The sequence below is a fragment of the Lepus europaeus genome, chromosome 23, assembly GCF_033115175.1.
Source record: "Lepus europaeus isolate LE1 chromosome 23, mLepTim1.pri, whole genome shotgun sequence".
NCBI classification, from domain to species: domain Eukaryota; kingdom Metazoa; phylum Chordata; class Mammalia; order Lagomorpha; family Leporidae; genus Lepus; species Lepus europaeus.
The window spans coordinates 22,275,310-22,296,341 of record NC_084849.1 but is presented as its reverse complement, the minus strand read 5'-3'; the positions used below and the strand labels follow the sequence as shown (position 1 = coordinate 22,296,341).

General features: G+C 49.2%; 1 protein-coding gene across 2 annotated transcripts in view; it reads right to left on the bottom strand.

The window, feature by feature from the left end:
• The window catches only part of KREMEN1 (kringle containing transmembrane protein 1), a 65,089-nt gene that overhangs the window by 6,977 nt on the left and 37,080 nt on the right, over positions 1–21,032 (bottom strand). Inside the window, exons 4-7 of one of the 2 annotated variants that reach the window (XM_062182139.1) lie at positions 12,317–12,441; positions 6,479–6,632; positions 1,892–2,224; positions 466–675 (exon numbers count right to left, since the gene is read on the bottom strand). In XM_062182139.1, the coding sequence (XP_062038123.1) occupies positions 466–675; positions 1,892–2,224; positions 6,479–6,632; positions 12,317–12,441 (822 nt within the window). The remainder of the gene's footprint in view (positions 1–465; positions 676–1,891; positions 2,225–6,478; positions 6,633–12,316; positions 12,442–21,032) is intronic. The other variant, XM_062182140.1, reaches the window with a different exon arrangement.

The following is a 21,032-nucleotide window of genomic DNA, read 5'->3' as shown; positions in this document are numbered from 1 at the left end:
GGCACACCGGGTTCTAGTCCCAGTTGGGGCGCTGGATTCTGTCCCGGTTGCTCCTCTTCCAGGCCAGCTCTCTGCTATGGCCTGGGAAGGCAGTGGAGGATGGCCCAAGTCCTTGGGCCCTGCACCCCATGGGAGACCAGGAGAAGCACCTGGCTCCTGGCTTTGGATCAGCGAGATGCGCCGGCCGCAGCGACCATTGGAGGGTGAACCAACGGCAAAAAGGAAGACCTTTCTCTCTGTCTCTCTCTCTCTCACTATCCACTCTGCCTGTCAAAAAGAAAAAAAAAAGGCATGCAGGTTGGATCTTCAGAGGTGAGAACTTTCTCCTAAGGACTAAGGCTCCAAGCTAATAGGAGAATGTCCCTCAGAGGACAAAGTATGGGCCACAGAGCCAGCACCCCAACCTGCCTCTGAACGAGAAACACCCAAGAGCACTTTTGTTTCTGTAATTGCCAACAACGCTACCTTCAGCTCGGTGGCTTCCAACCCCCACAGATGATGCCCAGGAGTTGCTACCTGGGACAGTCTGAGGCGGGTGGCTGGGGCTGGTGGTGATGACGTAGAGGACTTTGGAGGACCGGGCGGCGCTGACGCTGAGGTTGGCCTGCTCTGTGATCACCTCGGCCACCGTCTGGTTGACAGTGGGCCTCTCCTGCGGTGGTTCTTCCTTGACAGCTGGAAGGTATTAAAAACATCAAATTAACTGGGGAAAGTAGATAGCCACAACCAGGAACTGCGAGGGAGGAGGGGGGGAGGGAGGAGGGCGCTGGTTATGAAGAGGTCTTTTTCGCTGATTCGCCACTGGGTGCAATTCCTTCCACTGGTCCTGCTGGCCCCAAAGGAGAACCTGTTGGGCTCTGGCTCCAGCTGTGCAGAAGGCAGGAGGCAGTGGCTGTTAACTTCTAATTACATGCCTGGTCTCTGGGCGGACACCTGACCACGCCTTCGGGTGCTCTGCAGCTGTGTCTCTCCCTGCCTGGAAGGCCTCTTCCTGTCTCTCAGCCCAATTCCCACCTGCTCCTCTTCCCGGTATCTCCTACAGCACATGCCACCTGAATTCCTCTGGAGGTCTGCTATCCGGGACAATGAGGCCGTCTCAGGCCCCTCCGCTTCCTGTGTGTTGGCGGAGAGGTGGCCAGCACACACATGTCCACATCCGAGGGTAGAGTGTGGAGGGTCTGAAGACAGTCAGCCTTTGGGACTGGCCGGCAGCTAGGTGGACCAAATGACCTCTGGAGCGTTTTACTACTCCACGGGCCTCAGCTCCTTCTTTTGATTGTTCTTCTAACCCTCCCATGGAAGCCGTTCCCAGCGCTAGAACCATGGAGCAGGAAGTGTTCACAGAGACGCACTGTAAGGCGATTCCATCGCTGTGTGGATGTCACAGGGCACTTGCACAAACGTAGACGCCGCAGCCTGCTACAGCCCCAGGCTCTGTGGGACAGCCCGCTGCTCCTGAGCTACAGGCCGGCACAGCATGTTACTGCACCAAAGTCTGGAGGCAACTGTGACCCACGGGAAGTGTTTGTGTGTCTAAACATTTCTAAACATAGGAAAGGTACAGGAAAAATATTGGAGACAGTGATATTTCTGCTCCCTTATAATCTTATGGGGCCACTGCCGTATACACACTTCATCGTTGACCAAAATGTCATTAGTGGTGTATGACTGTACTAAAACAGCCAAACTGACAGGTTTCATCTCTTCTGTATCATGAAACATAAACAAGTTAGGAAATGGGAGACGGGGAAAGGGCCGCCACACTGGGAGAATCCACAAGTTGAGTCAGTAGCTCCTGACTGCTGGTCTGTCCGCCGAGAGCCGCCTGAGGTTTCGAGGTCGCCTCGGTGAGGAAGAGAGGCCCACACAGCCCCTACCGAGGTTGTCTTACCTTGGTATAAGACAGCAAACCCCTGGGCCTGATTGATGCGATCAGAGAAGAAATACAGAATGATGAAGTCCAGGGAGACATTGAAGGACGAAGGGGGGCGGTGCCTCCCGCTGAAACGGACCAGGACACGGTGGGTGTAGCCGTCCAGCAGCTCCACCATGTCTGCAGAATCCCTGATGTCGAACAAGGTGAAGTTGAAGTGCACGTGGGAGGCTCCCGGCACTCGGATGGTCCAGTAGCAGACCCGGCCCGTGGCATAGCTGTCCGGAAAGTCAGGCGAGTAGATGATGGAAGTCATGGCTGAGTAATTCCCACCGCAGGCGCCGACGCGGGCTGTGGGAGACAAAGACACCGGGGCCTCAGGCCGGGCCCGTCCCAGGGCACGGTGACAGACAACTCTTCCTCACGCCCATGATACCACCTGGGATACTGCGTTTACCTATAAAACCAGATCATCTCATATGGCAGGATCAAGTCACAAAATGAATGACTTAGCCCCTGAACAAACGACTATGGAGTCTTGTGTGTGTCTGCCCAGGGGATCTTAGAATTAGCACACAGCACAGTGGAGTGGCCTGCAGTGGGGCTGGAGTCGGAGAGTCTGGATCTGGGACCAGCAGGGCCACGTGACCCCAGGCCCACACGTCACTTGCAGGCCTCTTGCTTCTCTCAGTCTGGGGGCTGGGGAGCCCCACACCTGCTCCCGTATCACAGGACGGTGTGACAGCAGATGGGATGAAGCATGTGAACACACTCGGGGCTCCCCACAGGGGAGGCGCTTGACGAGGCGCAGTCAGAGAGAGAAGGGCTTTGTGGCTGCTTGGCCATCTGCAATTCCTTCAGGGTACAACACTCACGTGAGAGCTCCACGCTCAGTACTCAAATGGGAAACTGAGGCACAAGAAAGGACACCCTGCACAGAGGAAACCTACTAGGCCTTGGTATTCTGGACCGGCCACGTTGGATTGCTCTGGACTCCTGTTTTTGATCTGCAGGTGCCCACCTATGTCAGGATCTGTAAACAAGATCTTGGACATCAAATTCCCTGGGGCACAGCACAATGCTAGGCTTCTAAAAAGCAGACGTTGGGGAGAAAGAGCTCGACACTCAGAAGCTGAGGTCCCAAGACAACCGCTGGGAATTCAATTCTAAGCAATCGGAAGCAGCTTTGAGCAGTCAGGCCACACAGTTTCCTGACAGAGCACGGGAGGAAGAAAAGTCTGGCATGCAGGTGAGCTAGAAAGCAGCTAACCGTTTAACAAGTTCTGTGGTGTGGTTTTGTTTTGTTTTTTAGAGGTAGGGAGACAGACAGAAGGGGATGAGAAGAGAGAGAGAGTTCCCACCTACTGGTTTGCTCCTCAGTGTCCACGACAGACAGGCTGCAGCCAAGGCCGGGACCCTGGAAGTCAATCCAAGGCTCCCATCTGGGCGGCAGGGACCACTTCCGTTCATCCCCACTCCCCAGTCCTTGGCAACCATCAACCTACCTGCTGTGTGTATTGATTTGTCTATTCGGGATACTTCCTCATAGCGACAGAATCATAAAACATCGGCCCTTTTGTGTCTGGTTCTCTCATTTGGATATTTTCAGAGTTCACCCATGGTGTAGCATGCATCCACACTGTTTTTCTTTTCTTTTTTCTTTTTTTTTTAAAAAAATTATTTTATTTATTTGAAAGACAGAGTTACAGAGAGAGAAGGAGAAACACAGAGGGAGGTCTTCCATCTGCTGGTTCACTCCCCAAATGGCCGCAAAGGTTGGGGCCAGGCCAGGCAGAAGTCAGGAGCTTCATTCAGGTCTCTCACATGAGTGCAGGGGCCCAAGCACTGGGCCATCTGCTGCTGCTTTCCCAGGTGCATTAGCAGGGAGCTGGATCAGAAGTGGAGCAGCTGGGATTTGAACTGGTGCCCATATGGGATGCTAGTGACCCAGGCTGGTTATCCAGTACACCATGGCACCGGCTCCAGTGGGTTTCTTTTTGTGGCTGTTATTCCATAGTATGGATAGACCACATCTTTGATCATCCATTCATCAGTGACAGATCTTTGACTTGTGGCCATTTTTTGGTTATTTTTTTTTTAAATCATGCTGCATAGAGATCCGTGTACGAATTTTATTGTGGACATCCCATTTTCAAGTCCCTTGGAAATACACACAGGGGGGGAACTGCTGGGCTGTGAGTTACTCCGTGCTTCACGTCTGAGGAGCTGCCAGGGTTCTCCACGGCTGTGGCATCATTCTACCTTCCCACCAGCACTAGAAAAGGGTTCAGTTTCTCCACATCACTACCAAAGCTTATTTTCCATTTTCTGATTGCCACCACATTCTGTTTAAAGCTGAGAAACAGGGAGAAAACCACATCCCCTGCTCCTGTTTCCTCTCTCATCCCTCAGCTTCGGGCAGTGTGCAGTGTGAGCCCCACAAGTGGTTTGTTCTCTCCACGTCCTCGGGCTCTCTTCCGTAAAGTGAGAGTCATTTTAGCAGTGCTGCCAGGTGGCCCTCAGGTGACGGTTTTTAGAAAGCCCCCAGAGGGGCCAGCGCCGTGGTGCAGTAGATTAAGCTGTCACCTGCTGCACTGGCACCCCATATGGGCACCTGTTTGAGTCCCAGCTGCTCCACTTGTGATCCAGTTGCCTGCTAATGCAGCTGGGAAAGCAGAAGATGCCCAGAGCTTGGGTCTCTGCTGTTGTGGCCATCTGGGGAGTGAACCAGCGGACAGAAGATTTCTCTTTTCCTCTGCCTCTGTGTCTCCCTCTCTGTATCTGTGCCTCTCAAATAAATAAACCAACCTTTTAAAAACCCAAAACATAACAGAAAGCCTCAAGGTACTCAAGAAATGTGTTTTTCCTTTCTTTTTTTAAAAAAATTTTTAATTTATTTTTATTTTTTTTCCTTTCTTTATTTAAAAGTATATGAACCACTGTGTAAACTCAGCACATATATTCTTCTGGATCAAGGTGTCAAGGCTCAGGACTGTATAATAGTGAACCCTGGAGTGAAAGGTTAAAGAAATGTGAAGTGCATGATCATCTGCAACTGAACAGCAGCAAGGTCCCTTAAACATTAGCCAAGGTTCCGTTTGTAGCCATAACAAGAGTACCAATTTGAGTATTTGTCTTGACATCCTAATTGGACAGGGTACTTTGCATACTAGGTAAGAGTGGGCCCTAAATCCAATGGCTGGTATCCTTAGGAACACACACACACATACACAGGAGACAGCATGCGAAAGAAAAGGCAGGGACTGGGGTGCAGTTATAAAGCCCACAAATGCCAACGACTGACAGCAACCACCCAATGCCAAAAAGGTCTCCTTGGAAACTTCCGAGGGAGCGTGGGCCTGCTGACTTCTCGGTTTGGACTTCTAGCTGTCAGGACTGTGAGAGCACACACTTCTGCTGTGTAAGGCCTCCTCGTTCGTGATCACTGTGGGGGCAGCTCTAGGGAACTAATACACCAGCTGACATTTTTGCTCAAAACAGCCACGCCTGGCTGAGATGTCAGGAGCGTCTCCTCTAGCCCAAAGACCAGCAAACCTACTACAGACATTATAGCATTCCTTGAGATTCTCAAGCCTTTTCTTTCTCCTGCCTCAGTGGTGACTACGTCCTTTCTATCATCTTAACATCTGGTGTTGTGTGGGTGCTGTGCCTCTCACAAAGTCTCACTACCACTGAGGGGATGCAAGTAAATTACCACAGGGGTCAGGATGCTCAATGGTTAGAACGCGGTGTAGGAGAGAGGTCAAGGGCTAGATTCACACCCCACTCAGGACACATTCTGTGGGGCAGGCAGCTGACACAGCAGTTAATGCCTACATCCCATCTAGGAGTGCTCAGGTTCAAGTCCTGGCTCCACTTCCAGCTTCCTGTTAATGTGCACCCAGAAGGCAGCAGGTGATGGCTCAAATTATTGGGTTCCTGCCACCCATGTGAATTTTTGGCTCTTGGCTTTGGCCTGGCCCAGCTCTGGCTATTGTGGACATTTGGGAAGTGAACTGTCAAATGGGAGAGCTCTGTGTGTGTGTGTGTGTGTGTGTCTTTCAAAACAAAACACACACGTGCACACATACACACACTCTCTCTCTTCCCCCAGCTAGCATCTCCTAAGCGTGACAGGTCAGAGAGCATGTGGGTCTGGGCAAACTGAATGCCAGGCATGCTCTCTTGGATGCTTTACATGAAGAGGTGAATTTCAAATACAAAGAGGGCTTAGAAATTCTATTGAAAGGAGACACTATTAAGGATGATACAGAATAATTTTATCTATCTCTATCTATCTATGCAAAATTGGAAATGTTATCTTTTCTAGGCTGTCCAAGCATCTCACCACAGGCCAGCTTCTGCAAACAACTTGGCAGAACTGGAGCTAACCACTTCTCAATGTCTGTCCTCCCTTCTGGAGGGCCAGCGCTGAGTGTGATCTGTGCTGTACTCCGGGGTTGGTCTGTGCCTGGCTTACAGGAAGCTGCGTAAGGACTGCCAAGTGCGGAAACCAATGAATGAAAGGGAGGCAGGGCAGGCAGGCTTGCGGCGCTGGTGCAAGGGTTCTGCGCCCGGGGCAGTGACAGCACAGGGAGTACTCACTGTCAAAGAGGATGATCCTGCCGTCGCCACCGCAGGGCTGGGTGTGATCCCCGAAGCAGACGCTGTTGCACTCGGTGCTGGCTGCCTCCCCGTACTTCCAGTAGTCGGGATCGTTTCCACAGAAGCAAGCGTAGCCTGACTCCATCCCGGCAAACTGCCACAACAGAGAAGCATCACCGTAGGTGTCAGCCGGCCTGACGGAGCCTGGCAAGCTCGAGCCCCAGCACCCGGCTCGCCGTCCCAGGTCACCCTTTTCTGGGACCTCTCTCCAGCTCCCCTCCCAACACTGATTCCAGGCTGACCGTAGCTTCGTGTTGCTCTGTTAGTGAGCATCTCTTCTTAATGTTACACTTCCACTGTACTTATGTTACTTTTAAGGGGAGAAGATCAGGGCTGGCGCTGTGGCGTAGCAGGCAAAGTCTCCACCTGCAGCACTGGTATCTCTTACGGCCGCCAGTTTGTGTCCTGGCTGTTCCACTTCCGATCCAGCTCCCTGCTATTGTGTCTGGGAAAGCAGTGCAAGATGGCCCAAGTATTTGGGCCCCTGCACCCATGTGGGAGACCTGGAAGAAGCTCCTGACTCCTGGTTTCAGATTGGCCCACCTCTGGCTGTTGTAGCCATTGGGGGAGTGAGCCAGCAAATGGAAGATTTCTCTCTCTCCGTTTCTCCACTCCCCTCTGCCCCCTGTAACTCTGCCTTTCAAATAAACAAATAAGTCTTAAAAAATGTGGGGGCACAGGGAGATGATCCCATAAACTTGAAACATCAATAATAAGAGCTAAATATTTTATTGACTAATTTACTATGGGCCAGGTAGTAAATGCTTAATAGCTGATACTCACAGAAAACTCACTACGGGCCCATATAAAATTTCCATTCTATGTTTTTATATTACCATACAGTTCTATAATTTTAACACTGGTATAGGTTGGTACAACTCCCAGTACAATCAGCATACAGGAAAGCTACATTGCCCCGGACACTTCCCTTATGCTGTTCTACAGCCATCCCCACGATCGCTGGCAACTAGGGACCAGTTTTCCAAGGCAACAGTTTTGTATCGTATCACTGAGGTTCATACAGATCGGTGTGTGCGCCTTCTTCTTATCGCCAAGCACAGTCTATTGTATGGATGCACCACAGTTGTTCATCCATTGGGCTGTTCCTAATTTTTCATGATTAACAACAGAATTGCTGGGACTGGTATTGTGGTACAGGGGGTTAAGTGGTCGCCTGCAATGCTGGCAACTCATGAGAGCATGAATTTGAATCTTGGCTGCTCCATTTTTCTTTTTTCTTTCTTTCTTTGTTTTTAGAGACTTATTTACTTACTTGAAAGGCAGAGTTACAGAGAGAGGGGGAGACAAAGAGAGAGAAGTCTTCCACCTGCTGGTTTCACTCCCCAGACAGCCACAACGGTTGGAGCTGGGCTGATCCATGGCTGCTCCACTTCTGATCCAGCTCCCTGCCAATGCACCTGGGATAGCAGCAGCAGATGGCTCAAGTACTTGGGCCCCTGCCACTCAGGCGGGAGAGCTGGATGGAACTCCTGGTCCTCTTTGGCCTGGCCCAGCCCTAGTCGTTGCAGCCATAGTAGATGGAAGATCTCTCTCTTTCTGTCCTTCCCTTTCTCTCTGTAACTATGCTGTGAAATAAAATAAATCTTTTCTTTAAAAAAAAAAAAGAATTGCAGTAAGCACTTGTGCACAGCTTTTTGTGTGGATACAGGTTTTCATTTCTCTAGGGTAATAATTAGGAATGGCACGGATGGCTCATATGATAAGGGTGTGTTTACAAGAAACTGCCAAACTTCTCCAGAATGACTGTACAATTTTATATTTGCAACAACAATGTATGAGAGTTCTAGTCACTCCATATTCTTTTTCTTTTAAAAAGATTTATTTGAAATGTGTAGTGGGGGGTGGGGCGCTGTGGTGTAGTGGGTAAAACTGCTGCCTGCTGTGCTGGCATCCCATGTGAGTGCTGGTTCGGGTTCCGGCTGCTCCACTTCTGATCCAGCTCTCTGCTATGGCCTGGGAAAGCAGGAGAAAGCGGCTCAAGTCCTTGGGAGACCCAGAAGAAGCTCCTGGCTCCTGGCTCCTGACTTCAGATCAGCACAGCTCTGGCTGCTACAGCCATCTGGGAGAGTGGACCAGCGGATGGAAGACCTCTCTCTCTCTCTCTCTCTCTGTGCCTCTACTTCTCTGTAACTCTGCCTTTCAAATAAATAAATAAAATATTTTTAAAAAATGTATAGTGGGTAGAGCCACTGTCTACAATGCTGGCACCCCATATGGGAGCTGGGTTCATGTTCTGGCTGCTCCACTTCCGCTCTGGCTCCCTGCTTATGTGCCTGAGAAAAGTAGTGGAAGATAGCCCAAGTGTTTGGACCTCTGCCACCCATGTGGAAAACCCAGATGACTCTCCTGGCTCCTGGCTTCTGCCTGGCCCAGCCCTGGCTGCTGTGGGCACTTGGGGAGTGAACTAAGATCTCTCTCTGACTTCTTTGTCTCTCTTTCTCTCTTTCAAACAAAAAGATGGAAATAAATTTTAAAAAGATTTTTTAAAAATCCATTGTGCATAAAAATGCAAATCTATTTCCAAACTCCCTTTTAGGTTCTACTGATCTAACAGCAGGAGTTGGAAAACTGGTTCCATAAAAGGCTAGATAGTAAATGTTTTTGGCCTTGTGAGCCATACAATCTCTTTCTCAACTATTCACAGTTATTGTTGCAGCACGAAAACAGCCATAGATGATCTGTGAATGAACAGGCATGGCTATACTCCAAGAAAACCTATTTACCAAAGACAAACAAACAAACAAAAAGTGGGTGGTACAACTTGGCCACTGTTGGCTGACTCAGGATCCTTGTGACTAACCTTGCGCCAATATCACTCTGGACTGCTCCGCGTTACTGAAAGTCTTCAGATAGGTGGAGTGAGAGCTCCAGAGTTGACCCTGCCCAAATTCCTTCAGTTATTCTAGGTCCTTTGCCTTTCCATATACATTTTAGTACCAACCTTTATAAACTGTAATCCTGCTAAATTTATCTATTTTAATAGCTTTGTTAATAGGTTCTAATAGCTTTGTTGTAGATTTCTTAGGACTATCTGCATACATGGTCATGTTGTCGATAAATAAAGAAAAATTTCTGTTTCAAACTATGTGCCTTCTTTTTCTTCTTTCTTGCCCAATTTCCTTCCCTTGGCAAAACAAAACAAAACAACAACAACAACAAAACAACCCTCTGGTACAATGTTGAGCAGAAGAAATGAGAGAGGGATCGCTATCTATTTCTCACCTTGGGTGAGAAGCACTGAACCCTCCAGAATTGAGTTTAATGTTAAGTGTAGGTATTTTTGTAGACACTCTTAATCAAGTTGAAGAAATTCCCTTGTATCCCTAGTTTGCTGAGGACTTTTATCATTAATGGGTATTGTGTTTTTCCTATATTTTTATTTTGAAATAATTTCAGAAAAATGGCAAGAATGGCACAAACAGCTGCTACATCCCTTTCATTGAGAGATACCATTCAAGTTGGCAACTGCCTCAGTTATATCCTTTGCAGAAAAAGGAGCCAGCCCAGGCCCACGGATGTGTTTGGCTGTCAAATCTCTTCAATTTTCTTTATCTGGAGCCATCAGTCAGTCTTTCCTCGACCTCTGTGACATCTCTGAAGAATAAGGGCACTTGTCCTGTAGAATGGTCTTCAGTCTGCATTTGCCTAACGTTTTCTCCTGATTACATTTATATTATGCATTGTGGGCACGGATATCACCAATGATGATATGCCCTGGTCCCATCAGGTGGGATATAACCTCTGTGTTTCATGATGTCACTGGTAGCACTAACTTTCACCACTTGAGTAAGGTAGTATAGGCCAGTTTTCTCCACCGCAGAATTGCTTGTTTTCACTTTATAATTAGTAAGTATTTTATGAAGAGTTTTTTTTTTTTTTATATTTATTTACTTATTTGAAAGGCCGAGTTACAGAGAGGCAGAGGCAGAGAAAGAGGGAGAGGGAGAGGTCTTCCATCTGCTGGTTCACTCCCCAGATGGTTGCAATGGCTAGAACTGGGCCTATTTGAACCCAGGAGTTGGGAGCTTCTTTCGGGTCTCCCAAGTGGGTGCGTGGGCCCAAGGACTTGGACCATCTCCTGCTGCTTTCCCAGCGCATTATCGGGGAGCTGGATCGGAAGTTGAGCAGCTGGGATTTGAGCCACGATCCATACAGGATGCCGGCACTGTAGGTGGCAGCCTTACTCCCTATGCCACAGAGCTGGTCCCTGTGGGGAGATCTTTGTTCTTCATGCAACTTTCTTTCACTAGTAGATGAGGATTTCAGGTATTTGCAAACCTGATATTTGATCTCTTGATCAATTATTACTACGACGGCTGCAACATGATTTCTAATTCCATGCTTTCTTTTACATTTGAGAGTTGGCATTTTCTGATAAGAAATGCTTTTATTCTCCTCAGTTACTCACTCATTTATTTCTATCAGGATGGAAATTTTGATTCTTATTTTATTCCCATAGAATGTGTTTATGACTATCATTATTTGTTTAGAAGCTCAAATTACGTTACATCGGGTCAGTGGTTGCCCCTTCAAGATGTCTCTTCTGTCTTTTTACCAAGTCCACATCATTCCTCATGTCTGTGCGTGAGACGCTGCAGGCTCACCTCGCACTTTCTCAGAACCCGCCCTGTTCAAGGAGCCCTGGTTCTTTTCAGTGGAGAATAGTGCTTAGAAACCAGGACCTGGGTACTGAGTGTACTCCGCTCTCTGTATGGCACTGCTCCAAGGCCCTCTCAGTAGACAAAGCTAAGGAATATATAACAGACACATAGATACATACACACACACACACATATACACACAGACTTGCACATTGATATATATTTCTGCATCTACCTCTCTACATACAAAAAACCATGCCTTATATTAAAAACTTCACTTCCCATCCAATACTACAGGCTTTGTTCCAGTTTCCCTGAGCTTCAGGCTTCCATATTAGTAACTTCCTTCCCCAACAGTAAGAAACCTCATCGCCATTATCCTCAATGTATTCATTTATATGCCCAACCCCTTTGCAAGCAACCCATCACTAGGTCATGTCGAGTCAGCTGCCTTACTTGGGCCCTTGCTTCACACAGACTCTGAACTGTGACAGGCTGCCATCTTTGCTTGGGAATGATTAATGGTTGCAGGCTGAATAATAAGGGAAAGGGAAGGGAAGGGGAGGGGGGAGGGGGAGGGGAGGGGAGGGGAGGGGAGGGGGAAGGGAAGGGGAAGGGGAATGGAAGGGGATGGGGAGGAGAGGAGAGGGGAGGGGGAGGGAAGGGGAGGAGAAGGACACGGGGAGGGGGAGGAGAAGGACAGGGGAAGGGGGAGGGGGAGACAGGGGGAGGGGGAGGGGAGGGGAAGAGAAAGGGAAAAGAAGGGGGAGGGGAGAAAGGAAACCATTCTGGACTGGGATCCAGGCTTAGAGCCCCTTAAGCTAGCAAGGAAGTAAAGCACCGTCCTGGCTTATTCTCAGCTCCTCTGTGGAGCCCCGGCTGTCCTGCTCACAATACACAAGAGCACAAGGCAGCACGGGCTCTGTGGGAGGCGGAACAGGGAGGCAGACGGTGGGCTCCCCTCCCTCTTGGCCTCCTCTGCAAACAGGAACACTGCCTTGCACTTCCAAAGCCTCTGACTTTTCCTTGGCAGAAAAGTAGAGCCGTATGGCTTGACAGGTTGTTGTTTTACATTTACACATATTTTTAAGCTAACTCAGGAAAATGAATTCACACTTTCTCTTTCTTGAGAGTTACATAGCCACAGAGAGATTACCTTGAACCTCTGACTCCGACAAAAGCTGATGCAAGTCTGGATGGTAAGCTTGTTGGAAGTTTTACTGGTGCCAGTCAGAGGAGGTGGGTTCCCATGATCCTTGTAGCAGCCAAGGTTTCCAGGCACTGGAGGGGGGAAAAACAACAAAAGAATTTTACAACATCTGGCTGTGAAACAGCAAGAAGGAAAACTGATTTGTGCCAGATACTTTCATCTCGGTTAACATTTCCACTCCTGACTGAGGTGCAAGTAAACAGCAAGCTGTAAAAACGGAAGCCTTGGGGCTAGCACTGTAGCAGGTAAAGCCACCCACTGCCTGCAGTGCTGGCATCCCATATGGGCACCGGTTTGAGTCCCGGCTGCTCCACTTCCGATCCAGCTCTCTGCTATGGCCTGGGAAAGCAGTGGAAGATGGCCCAAGTCCTGCATGGGAGACCCAGAGGAAGCTCTTGGTTCCTGGCTTTGGATCAGTGCAGCTCTGGCTGCTACAGCCATCTGGGGAGTGAACCAATAGATGGAAGACCTCTTTCTCTCTCTCCCTCCCTCCCTCCCTGCCTCTACCTCTCTGTAACTCTGCCTTTCAAATGAATAAATACTTTTTTTTCAAAAAAATGGAAGCCTTGGGCCAGTGTTGTGGTGCACTGGGGTTGGGCTGCTACCTACAAAACCAGCATCCCATTTGAGCTCCAGTTTGAGTCTCAGCTGTTCTGCTTCCTCTTTTTGTTTTTTAAAGATTTATTTTTTATTTATTTGAAAGTCAGAGAGAGAGAGAGAAAAAGATAGAAAGAGACAGAGAGAGAGAGAGAGAGAGAGAGAGAGAGATCTTGATCTTCCATCCACTGGTTCACTCCCCAAATGGCTGCAATGGCTGGGGCTGGGCCAGGAGCCAGGAGCTTTTTCTGAATCTCCCACATGGGTGCAGGGGCCCAAACATTTGGGCCATCTTCTGCTGATTTCCCAGGCACATCAGCAGGGAGTTGAATCAGAAGTACAGCAGCCAGGTCTTGAACTGGCACCATATGGGATGCCAGCATCCAGGCAGCGGTTTAACCCACTACACCACAACATGGGCCCTTGCTCCACTTCTGATCCCGCTCCCTATTGATGTGCCAGGGAAAGCACCAGAAGATGGCCCAAGTGATTGGGTCTTTGCCACTCATGTGAGAGACCTGGATGGAGTTCCTGGCTCCTGGCTTCAGCTTGGCCCAGCTGTTGCAGTCACTTGGGGAGTGAACCAATAGATGGAAGATTCATTCTCTCTCTCTCTCCCTTCTCTCTCTGTAACTGTCTTTCAAGTGAATAGATAAATGTTTAAAAAAAAATTAGGAAGCCTTGGTGTCTTCTGCTAAACACCATGTTTTTGTTTATTTTGAGGAGTATGTGAAACCCAGGTCCCTCTTTTTTTTTTTTTTTTTTTTTTTTTTTGACAGGCAGAGTGGACAGTGAGAGAGAGACAGAAAGGTCTTCCTTTTTGCCGTTGGTTCACCCTCCAATGGCCGGCGCGGTAGGTGTGCTGTGGCCGGCACACCGCGCTGATCTGATGGCAGGAGCCAGGTGCTTCTCCTGGTCTCCCATGGGGTGCAGGGCCCAAGCACTTGGGCCATCCTCCACTGCACTCCCTGGCCACAGCAGAGAGCTGGCCTGGAAGAGGGGCAACCGGGACAGAATTGGTGCCCCGACCAGGACTAGAACCCGGTGTGCCGGCGCCGCAGGCGGAGGATTAGCCTAGTGAGCCGCGGCGCCGGCCTCCAGGTCCCTCTTTAACCTGCCCCAAGACATCTTTTACCTGATCAGCATTGGTAGAATTTTGTATTGACGAGAACTAGGAACAATTTCCTAGAAACAGAGAAGCACGAATATGAACTGTGCTTCAGAGTCACTGAAGGGCAAGAACAACCCCTGGAGGGCTGTCATCCCATCCCTTTTAAATAACCCCTTGCTCCTTTTTTTTTTTTTTTTAAGATTTATTTATTTAGGCCGGCGCCATGGCTCACTAGGCTAACCCTCCGCCTGCGGTGCTGGCACCCCGGGTTCTAGTCTGGCGCAGTTGGGGCACCGGATTCTGTCCCGGTTGCCCCTCTTCCAGGCCAGCTCTCTGCTATGGCCCGGGAAGGCAGTGGAGGATGGCCCAAGTGCTTGGGCCCTGCACCCCATGGGAGACCAGGAGAAGCACCTGGCTTCTGGCTTCGGATCAGCGCAGTGTGCGGGCCGTAGCAGCCATTGGGGGGTGAACTAATGGAAAAGGAAGACCTTTCTCTCTCACTATCCACTCTGCCTGTCAAAAAAAAAAAAAAAAAAAAAAAAAGGAAAGAAAGAAAGAAGAATTTTATTTATTTATTTATTTGAAAGACAGAGTTACATAGAGAAGGAGAGGCAGAGAGAGAGGGGTCTTCCATCCACTGGTTCACTCCCCAGTTGGCCGCAAAGGCCAGAGCTGTGCTGATCTGAAGCCAGGAGCCAGGAGTGTCCTTCTGGGTCTTCTCACGCAGGTGCAGGGGCCCAAGGACTTGGGCCATCTTCTACTGCTTTCCCAGGCCATAGCAGAGAGCTGGATTGGAAGTGGAGCAGCCGGGACTCAAACCGTGCCCATGTGGGATGCCAGCACTGCAGGCGGCAATTTTACCTGCTATGCCATAGTGCTGACCCCTCCTCCTTAAAATGCACCACAAACGGATTTCCCCCAGGACTTCTGCTGAGTAGTACTGTTGGAACAAATCACCACAAACTTACTGGCTGCTCACAACTTAAATGCGCCATCTTTCCAATCTGGAGGTCAGAAGCACTCATTGGGTTTTACGTGGCTAAAATCAAAGCGCCAGCAGGAGCAAGCTGCTCCTTGCCTTGTTCATCTCCCAGATGCTGCCCACATTCCTTAGCTTGTGGTTGCACCATTCCCCCTGTTTCCACCATCATCTCTGCTACCCTCCTTCGCTCCTTTGTCTCCTCACCGCCTCTCAGATCTCCTGCCTCTCTGTATGAGGACTCTGTGATTACACCGGAACCATGCAGATTGTCCAAGATAGCCCACATCTCAAAACCCTTAATTTAATTACATCTGCAAAGTCCCTGTGCCATCCAAGGGAATGTATTCATAAACCCTGGGGACTGCAAAGTAGACATCTCTACAGGGCCATTATTGAGCCTTCACCGTGAGCTTATCAGTGCATCAAAACCACACATGAGAAGGCTTGGCCTAGTAGGGAAAGCTCTCAGAATAAAGGAATCTAAACATACGCGTTATCTCTGGTAGATCCTGCTGCAGACTCAACATCTGTAGGCCTGTGTGACATAACAAGAAATACACATTTGGTCCCTGCCTGGTTCCTGGCACAGAGTTCCCAAAACCTTTATAATTGCCTGGGTAGTAACAGTGGTCAGAGCACCTTTGTTCTAATAATTTGGTTTGCGACTCCAGTTTCTGCCACAGATCCTGATTACTTAGAATTTCCTGGGTGAGTGCAGCTCTGTTCCAGGGTGGGTAACCTGGGGACCCACTAATTGTGATTGGCATCTGAATGGGGGGTGATCACCATTAGCCTGTGGCTGCATTAACTCTAGGCAGTCAGTGTCATACTTTACTTATGGGGCACCCAACTGGTATCCAGAGTTGGAGAACTGGTTGGTTTGGGAATCACTCACATATCTGGTATTAGCAGTGAATTATGTAAATGCAAAGGAAGAAAGCAGCCCCCTCATCACCTGTACCCCCAAAATACACATGCTGAAGCCCAAATCCCCAGTGTGACAGTATTTGGAGGTTGAGCTTTTGGGAGATAATTAGGTTTAGATGAGGTTTTGAGGGTTCAGTCCCACGTTGGAACTGGTGCCTTGTAAGAAGGGAAAGTCTTGCCTCTGTCTCATGTGAGGATACAGCAAGAGGGTGATAAGGGGGCCCGCCACACACCGAATATGCCAGCACCTTGAACTTGGACTTCCCAGGCTCCAGAACTGTGGAAACAAATGCCTATTATTTCAGCCACCAGTCTATGGCATTTTGCTGTAGCAACCCTTATGGCCTAAAACAGATCCCCACCTCCTGGTATTCATGCCCTTGGGTAACCCCCTTGAGTGTGGGCTCAACTAGCGACTCACTTCTGACCAAGAGAATGTGGCGAAGCTGATGGGAAAGCTCTCCTGTGACTGGGTTCCCAAGGACCGTGACTTCAGCCAGCCAGCAGGCTCTCCCTATTGCCGCCACATCAGATGCCGTGTGGCAGGAGTTGAGGGCTGCCTTTAGTCAACAGCCAGAAAGAGACAGACTTTCAGTCCGACAGTCCACAAGGAACTGAATTCTATCGACAACGAGGTGAGCTTGCATCTGGCTCTTTCCCCAGTCCAGCCATCAGATGAGACTTCAACATGGATTTCAGTTCTGTGAGAGACCCTGAGCCAGAAAATGTAGCTAAATCATCCAGATGCCTGGATTCTCAGACTGAGTGAGACAATAAAGGCATGCTGTTTTAAGTCACTACGTTTTAGAATAATTTATTCTTAAAGTGATAAATAACTAATACAGTTACATAACACACATTAAATAAATATTTATTGAATAAAGAATGAATATACTGTGGACCGTGGGCCTTGGTTTTCCATCTGTGTGGTCAATGTATGTTGTCATCCACACCTACTGAAGCTTTTCCCGTTCTGTTCAGCTCCTCACAATTTATATAAATGAAGATGTAATAAGACATGAATGAGTTCTATTCCTAGAAGACTTCTAGGTCAGTTGAGAGTTATGTATTATCCAATTCCAAAGTGACAGACACACAGACCCCTAGATAGCATTCTTCCTTGATGTGGATGACTGGAAGGCAGCACTGTCCAGTTTAATAAACTTAATCTCCACATTAGGCTTTTGAACATGTAAAAATATATGCGTGATTTTTATTTCTCCATCATCTAACCAGCTCATTTTAAATTGGCAGGAAGTACCTCTGCTAACCCCAAGACTCACCCACCCCCCCTAAGCTAAGTGGTTACTCTTCTCCCTTGCGTCACACATGGCTCAAATATAACAAATGTGGCTCACCACACAAATGTTAAAATGCATCTTTCGGAAACAAACCAAATCTCTATAGTAGCAAATGTAAACACAAGACCTCTGTGCAGCAGGAATCCAGTGTTCAGTGGGGTTCTGGCTTGGCAATGTCTGGCTTTTAGGGTTTGAACAACTGCAGTGAGTTAAGCATCTCTGGTAAGAGGCAAATGATATCAGCTGAGTTAGTTAACGGCCCTTGCATATGGAAAACTGAGCCGTGCGTTTAATGGTTCTTTTTAAAAAAGGATTCATTTATGTATCTTGAAAGTCAGTTACAGAGAGGCAGAAAGAGAGAGAGAGAGAGATCTTCCATCCGCTAGTTCACTTCCCAGATGGCCTCAATGACCAGGGCTGGGCCAGGCTGAAGCCAGGGTCAGGAGCTTCTTACAGGCCTCACACATGGGTGCAGGGGCCCAAACACTTGTGTCATCTTCTGCTGCTTTTCCCAGGCCATTAGCAGGGAGCTGGATCAGAGTGGAGCAGCAGGGACACGAACTGGCACCCATATGGGATGCCGGCATCACAGGCAGCTGCTTAATCCACTGCTCCACAACACTGGCCCTCACTTAATGCTTCTTAACAAGAACTACTTAATCATGATCATCTTTGTTATTTACTCTGATTTTTTGTCTCATTTATTTCACTATGCTCACAAGTTATTACGCATCAGTTTATAGAAGACTCAAGAAATACAGCGATAAATGTTAAGGTTAGACGTAAGGCCATGATTTGCATTAAAGCAGCTGAAACCTGATTTGCTGATGAAACCCAGACAGCCCATCTTCCAATGGGACAGTGATGTCCCAAACCATACCACACAGGGCACATGTGGCATCAGGCCAAACTTTGCTGCCTGGAGTGTCATCCTTGCCCCCCAAGCCAATCGCTAATTCTGTCTCCTAAAGTCACACACTTGTGCCCATGCCTCTCTATCTGCACCACCACTGCCCCAGTTCAGGTCACCGCCTCCTCCCATTCAGACCGCCTCGCTGGACTCTACTCCCAGGCTTACTGTACTCCAATCTGTTTAGTGCACTGCAACTGGAATAATCTTTACTGTACATTCCAGGCAGAAGGAACAGCAAGGGCAAAGGCCCGAGGTAAGAAAGACCTTGACCTTTGTCAGAACAACAAAGTGAGTGTGACCAGTGACAGGGAGAGAGAAAAGCAGAAGTAGCTGCAGAGGCACGTGGGGCCCTTCCTCAAAGCTCCCTGGCTGCCCAAAGTTGAGGGACCAGCAGACAGGTCCTGAAGGGACCCTCTTCCTGGCTGGCAGACGGCCACCTTCTTGCTGTGACCTCTTTTTTTTTTTTTTTTTGGACAGGCAGAGTGGATAGTGAGAGAGAGAGACAGACAGAAAGATCTTCCTTTTTGCCGTTGGTTCACCCTCCAATGGCTGGCGCACCGCGCTGATCCGATGGCAAGAGCCAGGTGCTTATCCTAGTCTCCCATGGGGTGCAGGGCCCAAGTACTTGGGCCATCCTCCACTGCCTTCCCAGGCCATAGCAGAGAGCTGGCCTGGAAGAGGCGCAACCGGGACAGAATCCGGAGCCCCGACCGGGACTAGAACCCGGTGTGCCGGCGCCGCAAAGCGGAGGATTAGCCTGCTAAAGCACGGCGCCGGCCAATTGTGACCTCTCTTATGAGAACAACCCCATCAGGGACGCCTCGCTCTTGTGACCTCACCTAAACCTAATTACCTCCCGTCTCTAAGTAATATCACGTTAGGGGTTAGGGCGCAGCCTAAGAACTTTGAGGAGACTCAAACGTGCAGTTTGAGCAGTTGCTGTCAGGGCTGCTGAAGCCCAGAACTCCAGATCTGCAAGGGTCTCAGGGCGCATCTGCTTACTAGCATCGGTGCCTGCAGTCTTCTTAATTTTCTACTCTGTTGGCTTAGAACAAAACTATGGAGCTTGGGGGCTGGCACTGTGGTGCAGTGGCTAAGCTGCCGTTGGCAACGCCAGCATACCACATCTGAGTGCCGGACGCAGTCCTGGCTGCTCTGCTTCCAACGAAGCCTCCCGTTATCGTGCCTGGGCAGGCAGCAGCAGATGCGCCAAGTACTTGGGCTCCTGCCACCCAGGTGGGAGACCCAGATGGAGTTCCTGGCTTCAGCCTGGCCCAGCCCTGGCTGATGTGGCCATTACCAGTGGATGGAAGATCCCTGTCTCCACCTTTCAAATACATTAATTTAAAAAAGAAAATGATAAAGCTTGTTAGAACTGCATGGAAAATGCAAACACACAGTTTCTAAAACAGCAAGGGCCTTTAGGCTCCCCACTTGTTGTCAGCCGCAGGGCAGCTTAGGAGCTGTTTTTGCTCACTCGCTTCCCCAGGGCTTGGCAGTAGTCTGGAGGACACAGGTGCCTTCGTGTGGCCGGCAGCAGCTGTGTGTGTTTCGCATTTTGCAGTGAGATAAACCCCAGGGTAAATTCTGGCCCCTCCATCACAGCCTTTCTCTCTGTCTCTTTTTTTTTTTTTTTTTTTTTTTAAGATTTATGTACTTATTTGAAAGGCAGAGTTACAGAGAGAAAGAGGGAGAGAGGGAGATAGAGATCTTCTACCCTTTGGTCCACTCCCCAGAAATAGCTAATAGCTGGGCCAGGCTTCAGCCAGAAGCCAGGAGCCAGGAGCCAGGAGCTACTTCTGGGTCTCCCAAATGGGGGCAGGGGCCGTCTTCCACTGCTTTCCCTGGCACATTAGCAGGGAGCTGGATGGGAAGTGGAGCAGCTGGGACTTGATATGGGATGCTGGCACTGCAGGTGGTGGCTTAACCCGCTGTGCCACAGCACCGACTCCTCCATCACAGTCTTTCTAAGCTCAGTTTCATCAACTGAAAATGAGGAACAATACAGGCCTCAAAGGGTTCTTGGAAGAAACAAAATGAGATAATGTAAATAAAGTACCAAAGGCCTGGAAAGACAGCATGAGCTGATAGAGTGTTTGTTGTCTTGTATGTAACATGGCTGTCATCATTCCCCAAAGAACAACTTGCGGAGTAACAGAAAAGGAAAACAGCACTGGCTTAAAAGACCAAATCAAAGGCAGCCACGTCAGAAAGCTGTTTGTTTCTGGATATTAAAATCTTAATGCCTCACATGTGCACGGCACACAGTGTACTTCATACATGTCATCTCACATGAAGCAGGGCAGAACGGGTGAGTGAACCAGACAAAGGTCCGGGGGCTTGCCCGGGGACACACAAGATGGAACTGGGGGCAGGGGAGGGCTCTGGGGTTGCAGATTCCCACTCCATGCCACTTTCCTCGGTGCTCCTGCCCGTTCCTTAGAGGCCCAGTCTGGGGAATTGAGTGACAGTGAACTCCTGACCACTCTCTGCTCTGCACCAGAAGGGAGGCCTCTGCGAGGGTGGGCAGCTTGTCGGGGTGCTGCCGCCTCTGACTCGCACTGGAAAGTGTGGCTCCACGCCTCGCGGGGAGGACACGTCATGGAGTCTTCAAAAGCCCTGCACTACCCGTCAACTGAGTGGATTTCCAGACTGTGTCCCACCCTTAGCTCTTCCCAGAAGCAGGGAGGAAAAGTCAGTTTGAAAAAGGATATTTGTTCTCAAATTCTTTTTTACTTTCAAGGCCACTTTAAAGTCCTTGTGGCTGGGTCATGCATTTTTCCTCTTACCAGAGAGGCTTCAACATTTTCAATTTGTAAGAAATCACCCTG